This window comes from Mercenaria mercenaria, chromosome 19 (genome assembly GCF_021730395.1).
Source record: "Mercenaria mercenaria strain notata chromosome 19, MADL_Memer_1, whole genome shotgun sequence".
NCBI classification, from domain to species: domain Eukaryota; kingdom Metazoa; phylum Mollusca; class Bivalvia; order Venerida; family Veneridae; genus Mercenaria; species Mercenaria mercenaria.
The window spans coordinates 2,936,710-2,947,697 of NC_069379.1; the positions used below are offsets into that span (position 1 = coordinate 2,936,710).

A 10,988-nucleotide genomic window follows, 5' to 3' on the forward strand; every position below is an offset into this window, starting at 1 on the left:
TGCGGAAAAAATCTTAATTTTATCTGTTATATTTGAAAAAGTCATCTTCGTTTTAAACCCGTTTCCTATAGAGTCTATATGAACTGAGGTGGGTCTATTTAAAGTCAAAAAGGACCAACCAAATATTAAAAAAAAAAAAAAAAAATATTCATAATATCCGGAATAAATTAAACTTTAATTTGTGGAGTATCGAATTTTTGATTTCCAAATAGAATTTTTTCTATTAAAGTTTAAGTATTTTTTTCCTTCTTTGTTTATATAGGCAAATTTATCGATTTTCCAATAGATCGATGTTACTAAAAGTTGGTAATGATTGATTTTCTGATTAAATACTGACCACATGCGATTCCTGCAATGTATGATAAACAAACTTAAAGTACAATACAATTACAAATACATAGCATACCATAAGGTGGCAGGGGAGTGCAGATTTGCGAATTCCACATTGACGTGTGGGTACTAGTGTCGAAATATCCATAGAAATCTCGTTTTTGCTTATTTTTCTTTGAAACTACTATGGACCATTGCAGATACTATAGACTACATAAAGACGACTCTCCGGTCCTATGCACCTGTCGCTTTCCATGCCAGATGTAGTGAAAATTGGCCAAATCACCCAAATTTTATAGACCAAAATTAGCCTAACCGGGCCTCACTTTGAACTCTGCCATTCATCCATTTTATATTTTTAAATCCAATTTCGTAGCATATATGTATAGTGCGAAGCGAACATAGATGCATACCCAGGTGGTGTGGAATGTGTCTCCCAACCACACCACTTTATTTCCCTAATTTTCACTTGAAAAAAAGTGGATGGATGACAGCCGAGCGTCTGGGCCCACTTTTGTTCTGATGTTTATGTTTAGCCCCCAAACCCGGGAAATACGGACTAGGAATTTTAAAACACCCCGCCATGTAGAATAATTAACCGTTCCTCATTCCCCAGATATAAATTTAAATAATTAATAATGAAAATAACCAGTAAATAGATATGCCTTAATACTACCCTGTCCTGTTTTTTAAAAGAAAATCGACCGGGTCAAACTACGAAACGCCATTCAGCAGCTGTGTATAGCAGTGACTTTTTACAAGTAGGCTAATTTACCTCTTCTTCAACAATATCCTTTTATTTTCAAACATTTACCACAGAATCTCAAAGTGTTAAGGAAAAAGTTTAGATTTTTTTTCGTAGTGACAAGATGAGGTTATTTGATTGCCCTTCGTCAGTCGTCTGTCCGTCCGTCGTCCATCCACAATTTCTTGTGAACACGATGGAGACCTCATTTTTCAACAGATTTTAATTCCTGAAGGAGGCAAAATGTTCACCTTATGAACATGATAGCAGTTACATTTTACTTTCGACTTTAAACACAATTACACACAAATTAAGTCACAATAAGATCTCTGTTTCTCTGAAGACCAGCTAGATTCCATCATATGTTCAAGAGATACTACCCATGAAAGGGGCAAATTTTCTATTCTGGCCCTCTCAGCCATATAAGATTTCATTTATGGTTGGATTTGATACAAACTTGCACATGTGTGCCCAATCACATGATCGCGCTACGTTATTTTGAGCTCGAAAATGAAAGTGGAAATGTAAACAAAAATTTTAAATCAGGGCGTAAGTTGTTGTTTATTCAATATATTGTGTTAATATTATGTATATCATTCGAAACCTATTTGAAAGTGCTACCCCAGGTACTACAATTTTCCGCCAAAACCTTCTCGTTTTAACGCTATTCCTGTTCAACCACTTTCGACAGCATGCTGTCAATGTGCAAGTCAATTGAACAGGAATAGCATTAAAACAAAAGCTTTTGGTGGGGAAATTGTAGTACCGGGGATAGCACTTTCAAATAGGTTTCGAATCATATGCATGATATAAACACATTTAAATGTTTCAAAATTGAAATGTTGCTTTTCTTTGTTAATGAATTTCAGATTATGTTAGTAAGCATGAAGGAAACATTTCCATACAAACACTTGGTTAAAAAGAAGATTCAAAGTTGTGATTATGCTGAGTTTTACAAACGGAAAATATTCATTTTAGCCATAGAATGAATATTCTTACAGATATTTTAAAAATTTCAAAGATCATAACATAATCCTTAGAGACCTTTAACCTTTACCCTGCTATATTTCTAAAATGGACTGGTCTATCATTCAATTTAGGCAGTACCACTTATTAATCAAAGGTGTTTTCATTGAAAATTTATTAAATAGCGAACAGTGCTGACCATGATCAGCCTGCACGTCCGTACTCGCAAAGGCTAAAGTTAAAATGATCTTGCAAAATAATATAATCCTAAAACAATCGACCTTTTGCTTAATCACCTGTTGAAATTTCAGACAACTGGGTCGTGAAAGACGATATATAACCTTGTAACACATAGTCAGAGTGTATTAAGTAACACTTTTATTATTCACAATTTTTGGCAAGGGCTTATGCAGAAATAAATTGCGTATTTTATAATAATCAGTCCGATCTTTTATCAGAACAGACATACAGGGATTGTGTTAGTGATTTAAACAACAGGTAACGTAAAACATTACAATATGCATTTTGTATTTGCAATTCTGGATCGCAGATGTTTTGGTCGTTTCGTGTCATGAAGTTTTAGTTAAGTTTTTTTTTATTTTTCTCTAGAAGATCATAGTAATTATCATACTTTTCTATTATGTATAGCGAATATTACAGATAGTTATCTTTTCTTATTGATTTTTTTTAAACGCGTTGAATAAGATAATAAAATGTGAGGCTCTTGCGGCCGAGCATTTTTTTTTTCAATTTTATTCGACGGCTTTCATAAATAAATGCAATGTGGAAAGACACAAATGTAATATTCTTTTTAACACATACAAGCTTTTCCTGCTAAAACATCAAAATTTCTTCTTTCTTTACCTGTTATAGATCAAGACAATTCGACAAACATATCCTTTACTAATAACGACGTCAACATCAAAGCTTTATTACACTAGTGTATTGTCAAATTTATGCAATTGCTTTATTTCATTACCACGTGTGTGTGTACGTGTGTGTGTGTTAGAATATAAAATTAACATGATTGCTTTCTCTAAAATCATGTTGTATTATATATTCAGGATCTGGTACTCATGCATACAACCATGCCTCCAATATTCGTCTTATCCCCTCTCATTTTGCTGGTTATACTGTGCGGTGCCACGGCGGATGACGTCTGTGACAGGAAAGAACAAAGAATGACTTGCCAATACAACATTCCGAAGACAGTTCCTCCTGGGGTTACAGAGGTCTACGTTGAAAATCACAAAGATGTTAACCTTAATAGAAACAGCTTCGGTGATCAAACTTGGAGAAACATTCTTAATCTTCAGATATACCAGAATGAGGCGAAAACGTACTCTATAAATGTTTATGATAATGCCTTTCGTGGATTAGATAATTTGAACATACTTGGAATACACTCAAGCGGATTTGGAGCGTTTAATGTATTTGGAAGGAATGCATTTCGCGGACTTGAAAACATTACTGAATTTGACTTTTCAGGATGTGTCAATGTTTACAGTGAAGTCATTAGGTCATCAATTATGCAAGATGGAAAGTTTACAAAACTCCGTACCTTGAATTTAAACGATGTAAGTAACAATTTAAGAATTGACCGCAGGTTTATTGAATTATCTCAGCCGTTCGCTGATATGCTTGTTAATAAGCGAATTGAAAAGCTCCACCTTAGTAAAACTAACATTGCTCTGTACTCATTGATGCAGAATAAATCCTCCAATATTTTATATTTAGATATATCCGGGGCTACATTTAGTGTGCGGGCGACATCAGACATTTCACTGCCTATATTGATTTTCTTTAAGAATGTAGTTTCACTTAATGTCACACAGTTATTTCCACAGGCATGGAGAGGACAACATTTAAAATTGTCTAATTTTGATTCATCTAAATGCCGGGATGTCCCTGATTTGTTTCTATTGAATCTTTTCTATACTGAAGAATTCTACGCAAATGAAGTACTTTCAGATGTAACGGACGGTTGTGAAATAGTTAATTCAACGTTTAACTTGACATGTAGAATGAATTTGAGGGTATTACATTTGCGAGGTAATAATATACGTCGTATACAAGCCACTATTCATTGGCCGGATCAAAACTTACTGTATTACATTGATCTTTCGGACAATAAAATGCGCTATTTGTCACCAAATACTACTAGAGGACTTACAAATCTTAAAACTCTATTACTAGGTGGAAACCAATTATCTGAAATGTCCTCTTATCTGGAATTAATTGATCTGTTTGCAAACTGTTACAATCTAGAAAAACTTGTGTTGGATAGAAATGGATTTTCATATCTACCCGAGTCAACATTCCTTAACAACAAATTACTCACTTACCTCAGCCTTAAAGGAAACATTCTGAGACAAGTTACGTTTGAGACAAATCATCTGGAGAGGCTACAATTTCTAGATTTATCGGATAATTTGATTCATATGTTGGACGAATTGTCAATGAAGCGTCTAAACAATTTGATGTTTTCCCAAGCAAACTTCAGGTTTCGCCTTGAAGGAAAGCCAGTCGAATGTTCATGCGAAGGTGCATCTTTCATTAAATGGATACGTAAACATTCCACATATATGTCAGATCGTGGTACAATTCTTAATTGCACATTTGAAGGTAGGGTAGTTGACATCGATGACAAAACTGTTGCAAAGACACATTTTATGTGTGTTAGAACATTGGTGTACGTATCTATCGCCTTTACAGGAGTTCTTGTAATAGGTATAAGTACATTTCTGTTTATAACCGTCTCTAGGTTCCTCAAAAGACGAAGAACGAGTGACCAGGTTCAGAAATTTCTCAGAAATTATCGAGGAAACCAGGTGAAAGAAACATTTCTGTGCCTACTGTCTTATTCAAACACGGACAGTGATGTTGCCATCAAACAAATCTATAAAAAAATTGAATGACACATTTAAGGACATTACAGGCGTCGAATCTGACACAGTTTGCATTGATGAGCGACATTTTCGTGCTGGAGCAGAAATCGTGGCGGAAATAATGAGATGCTTATCAGAATCTTGTGTAATTGTGTTTGTTGTTTCCCGATCGTTTTGTCAAAGCAACCGGTGTTGCTTAAAGATAAAAGAAGCATACGAACAACAGAAACCGATCGTGTTAATTTGCTGTGAAGAGGTGGATGAAAACGAAATGCCTGCTCATTTTAAACAAATGTTTCAACGTTACACTCGTGCTAAACTCGTGAAACAAGACGAAGATGTCAGTGTTCAGCCCGGGGGCTGGGAAGGGCTGTGGAATCAATTATACTACTTGCAAGTCGGCAATAGGCAGAAAACAAAACACAACAGACATAACGGAAGACTAATGTAATTTTGAGATTGTTAAAAGATGGATAAAACTAGGCAGTTTTCAGATTTTAAGAAGTCAAATAATAATTCATAAAAATATCCGTCTGTGAAGTTGAATAAAGACAGATAAAATAAAAAGTAATAATTAGTTGTTGAAATTTGAATAAAGACAGACAAACTGAGAAGTAATTATGCGGTTTTGAGGTGTTGAATAAAGTCAGATAGAATAAGAAGAAAAGATTTTAGAAGTTGAATAAAGACGAATAAAATGCGGTTTTGAGGAGTAAATAAAGTCAAATAGAATAAGAAGAAGATATGAGGTTTTGACAAGTTGAATAAGGAGAAATAAAATTGGAAGTAATTATGAGATTATCAAAATTATTTTTAACACCGACAAATCATGTTAAATGTGTACGCCTACATTTGTTTAAGGCTGCAGCGATCTGAATTTTGAGACAACAAACGCTGTAGAAATGTAAAAAGTTTGATTTTCTGGAATCATTGTTGAAAACGTACTCCTACATTTTGATATGACTGCAGCAACAACAAACGATGTTGAATTGTACATAGTTTGATTTTGTGTACGCCTTCATTTGGTTAAAACTGCAGCGATCCTGAATTTTTGACAGACTAGCGATATTGGAATGAACCATCTCAGCCCCTAAGCGTCTTGTACATAACTTTAATCGAAGCTTAGGGAGCTCTAAAATAGACAGTATAAACATTTATCTTATGTTACTTTGCATCAGTAAACATATGGTCATTAGTGTGCATGTTATATTCAATTTAATTGAGCTTCCAGCGGCGTCTATGACTCATATTGTACAATATATAATATATGGACTCAGCATGGCTATTTATATCATATTTTCTGTCATATGAGTCTTTATCAAAACATTTGCATCCACACCTTTGATCCGTCTCGTATGTGTGTTTCATTGTTTTAAATTGCACTTTTTGTAATGCCATTCCAACGTATTGAACATCTATGATAATATTCCTATAAATGTTAAGACTGACATGAAATACAGCTTGTATTTTGCAAATGAAAATAAAACCCTGTATTCAACTCCAATTTTAAACCGATATCTAGATAACCGATGGTAGGACTAAATGCTTTTAGTGACGTCACATATTACGCCAGAAATGACGTAATAATGGTGTCCTAGACTTCCATGTTAAATAAGTACATATTTTAAACAAGCGTTTAGACTCATTTGTCTAACATTATAGTTAGCTTTGACTCATGTTTCATTTGACAGTCTAGATATTTAAAGTAGAATCTATAAAGTCACTAAACTATCACTTTGATCTGTAATAATGCAATGGAGTCGAATTAATTTTGTCAGGCCTGAAGCTCTTGTGGATATAACATTGCAGATAAAGGTACTGCTATAACAAACCTATTTTTCATTATATTTATGTACTCACCTTTGATTCGAGACTCATCTGGTGCTGATGTTTCATTATTGACTAATGCTTATTCTGAGTTAATTGCATAATTTTACAAAGAACATTGTGTTTATTTTTGCCTTGAATATATATTTTTTTTAATTATTTTCGTGTCAGAAGATATTATTTAACGGATTATCATTCTAAAGTCTAAAACATTCTTTTATTATTGTTCAAGCGTTACACTTTACACTTTGTACACTTTAAAAACCTTGATCTGGGAACATACATCAATGTCTCTTAATGATTGACTATCGCTTTTGTTTATGGTAACAATGTTTTCAAAGCTATAACAATAAAAGACGGACCTAATTAGAGATCAAAAGGAAATTTTTTTCCCGGCAGATTTGACTTCTTACTTCATATAACGTTAGGAAAAAACAGGGTATTTTTTGCTATTTGCTAAAGATTCGGGTTTCCTGATGAAAAAGTAAGATCACTATCTGATTGAAACTCGATATGCGTACGTTTGATTGGCAGTAAATGAAAGGGAGTATGACGTAAATCTTTTCTGATGGTACTTAGATATTCAGGGGGTATAAACGTTATAATCTCGATTTAGATTTCTAATAGAAAGTATTAAAGCCAACGAAAGAAATCTTAATTAAAAGTGGGTGTTTTTATTGTAGCACACTGTATAAACAATATTTAGGCATAAAGATACTAAATACGAAAATAATGGTAGTCGCACAATGGTGAATACGGATAGTCCTCAGTTTGTTTTGTTCTGTAGATCTATTTTCTTTATTTTCGTTGCAATATGTGTGCTAACATGACAGATCTATGCTTGACGTACATATTGGTAGCAATTTCATGATATAGCAACATTACAGAATGTTTCATGGATACTTAGATCATACACCACCGCTTATTTTTCAGCTTATTGTGTTTGACTGAAAATGTCTTTCATGCATCAAACATGACCCCCACTTTTCTTTAGATTTTTGTATTCAGCACTGACAATATTCTTAAAGAAAATATAAGTTACAGGCATTTAGAATGGGTCATGGTGTGTGCTGCGGCTATTGGAAATATGTCAATTTTGTATAGAATAAAGAAGCTATTTAGTGTGTTGTAACCTCAAGGTACTGCTGAGTCACTACATCAGCTACGTTTCATTCCACAATCCGGGTTTTAAGGAAGTGTCAAGTTCTTTAAACGACATTTTTTTTCCGTGTTAATAAAATTACCTTGTTCGAATTTCTTATCAGGAAGAGAAAATATTACCTATTTTTTTGTGAACCCTGTTTATTGATATAACCTTTAAATAACTTGTTCTAAATGTGTTAGTTGTTATGCTAAACTGAGGCCTTGCCAATGTCTCTTGAGGTACAGTTTTAATGAAGAAAAATTATAAATAAGAAACATGTTATCGTTTGAGCTATCGTGCGGGATTTATACGATATTTCACGCTGTTTGCGTGTATGGTTGAACTACCACTGAAAACTGGGAATGTTTTTGAACAATGGACTGATATTAAATGGCATTTTAATTATCTAAAAGCCTTGTCATTGAGAAAATTAAATTAATTGAAATATAGTCATAAACAATTACCAAAGGGCAACGATTTTAGATCACGGAACTTTGAGATCATGAAGTAGATATATTTCCACTAAAATTGAATTCTACATAAGCCGGAGGTTTGGGCAAAAATCTATTATTTGCTGCATTCTATGCTTCACATATTTTTATAGATTTTATTCTTTGTAATCAAAGACCGCAATCACGTAAACACAAGCAATCTAAGTTTGGAAGTTTGGCAAAGTCGGGTCATGTGTGCAACACATCGCACGCACCCCACCACAGGATAAAACGGAACTCTGTTAAAAGGTTGGATTAGCTAGTAGGCAAGAGAGTCAAACGCTTAAAAAAAACAATGATATTTAGGCATACATTTAGCTAGTTCAGACATCAGCTTATTTTGCAGAATAAAAAATGGAGGCAAATGAAGTTAGAACTTTTTTGCGATCTAAAATAGCTTCAATTTAGTAACAGAGTGATGGTTTACAAATCTATGCATAACATGGTGCCTATCTACATGACTGAAATGTGTCTCAAATAATATATTGCATAATCGACGATTGACAGCCCACAAGGATCTTGTTTTTCGTATAACACCCCGTACAAATTATCTTAAAGATTCGTTCTCGTACTTCAGCGTTTATATTTGGAATTAAATACATGATGGAATTGAAGACAATTACAAACATTCAAAAATAATTTCAAATATGATTTGTTCATGTTACAGTCCAGTGCTTCCAATAAGGTCTTTTACATATTATCATGCCGATATTTTTTGCTGCTGTTTGTTTATAATTTTTGATTTTTATATAATTATAGGAATGTCTGTCGTATGGATAAATGTGAATTTTTATTTAATACATGATACACTTATATGTCATTTGTGAAATGGTAATGTTTGTAAACATGTTGTGTATAGTTGTTGTTGTGAACTGAAGGCATTGCTTAAAATAAGTGTACGTTTCATTTTCATGTTATAAACAATTTGTATGTTACCTTCACTAAATAAAAAAAAATATCATTATATTGTTATTAATATATTAGGGGCTCACTTGACTGGGATAACTTTATTACACTTTCTTGTGACTTTGGAATATGAAGTGTGAACGAGTGTGGTTAGGTCAACATAAACCGGTTTAAGCTCACCAACAGTGTGAGCCGCTGACCGTTTAAAGGCGGTGCCCCACTGTGTTCCTTTATGTGTTCATTTTGTTCGTGCGTGTTTGTTTTGTTCGTGCGTGTTTGTTTTGTGTGAGTGAGTGTGTTGGTCGTGTGCACGTCCGTTTTGGGGAGGGTTCGGTTTTGGAACTTGGCTTTCCCTGTTTGATATTTATTTATTTTATTTAGGAATTATTGTATTGTAATGTTTGATTGTTTTACAAGTAATAATAAACTGTCAATACCTATATGTTTATATAAATCTGGTATCATAGTAATATAAAAATAGTCCTTGTTTTTACACGATATAGTTTTAAACAATTTATCCGCTATATGTACTTTTGTAAAATCCAGTGTATTTCATTTTCATAAAGTTATTCACAAATGTTTAAAACAACGTCATGATACACGTGAAATGTAAGAGCATCTTCGTATACATGTATGTATATTATATATCGACAATAAGTCGGGTTACCAACAAGGGGCCTCAAAAAGATAAGAATGATATTTCATGCTCTGGTTAAACATATTCAATCATGGCCTCAATTATTTACCTGTAATGAAAGTCTACCTCTTCTACAGGCTCTTCTCAAGCTCTTCTTGCTTTTCACTAAAAGAAACCTATTCAAAAATGTAGATCGTCTTAAAGCCTCTAAAATTTAACCCGTTTCATACTCGAATTAGTTCCGTTTACATTTATCCACCTCTTTGTAAAATGCTTCTTGTTGGATATTATTGCAATTTGTCTATCTATTCTGCTAAACTAAGTATATCAGGTAACTCTGTATTATCATTAAGAGATCCATTCAAAATTATATGCGAGTTTATACTAACCCTTTTTATTTCTACAATCCTTCCCTTCAGAGTTGACGTGAAAGAAAAATATAAGATAAAGTGGTCTTAAGCTACAGTCACAGATAACGGATAAGTCCGTGCGTTGAGGTACGGTAAGGATGGGACTGGTCTGTGGGGGATAAGTACGGAGCAACTTACGTCTTAGTACGGGAAAAATGGCGAGAAACTGGGAACAAACAAAACAATACAAGACGCGAATAAGTACTGATAGGAACGGGTACTACGTTGAATTACGTTTTACTGCGTCTGGCAACTTGCCCAGCGCTTGAACGGGTCTGCTGTGAACTGCGTTGAACTACGCTTAAGTACGGGCAGCCTCGGATAACTACGTTCAACTACGGCAAGGTACGTTTCAGTACGGATAACTACGTTTTAGCTCGTTTAACTACGGATGAATAAGTTTCAACCAAGTTGGACTAAAGTCACGCTCAAATGGCTACGGAACGCTCAAACTTTTGTGCATGTTCAAAAGAAACTTGCACGTTTTGGATAAGTCTAGAATACGTTTTGACCAAGTGTTGGTACGGATTGATACGGATTACTGCTTTGAGGTACGGCTCAGGTACGGATCGATACGGACTACCACGTTTCTATCCATGGCTAGACGTAGCTATCCGCACCGTATGTGTGACTGGGGTATTAAG

At 34.1% G+C, this 10,988-nt stretch overlaps 1 protein-coding gene across 1 annotated transcript; it reads left to right on the forward strand.

The window, feature by feature from the left end:
• The first annotated feature begins 2,366 nt into the window (after positions 1-2,366).
• On the forward strand, positions 2,367-9,762 carry LOC123542362 (leucine-rich repeat-containing protein 15-like). Its single transcript, XM_045328178.2, has 2 exons — positions 2,367-2,539; positions 3,106-9,762. The coding sequence occupies exon 2, from the start codon at positions 3,118-3,120 to the stop codon at positions 4,957-4,959; it is 1,842 nt and encodes a 613-aa protein (XP_045184113.2). The 5' UTR covers positions 2,367-2,539; positions 3,106-3,117; the 3' UTR covers positions 4,960-9,762.
• The last annotated feature ends 1,226 nt before the right edge of the window (positions 9,763-10,988 follow it).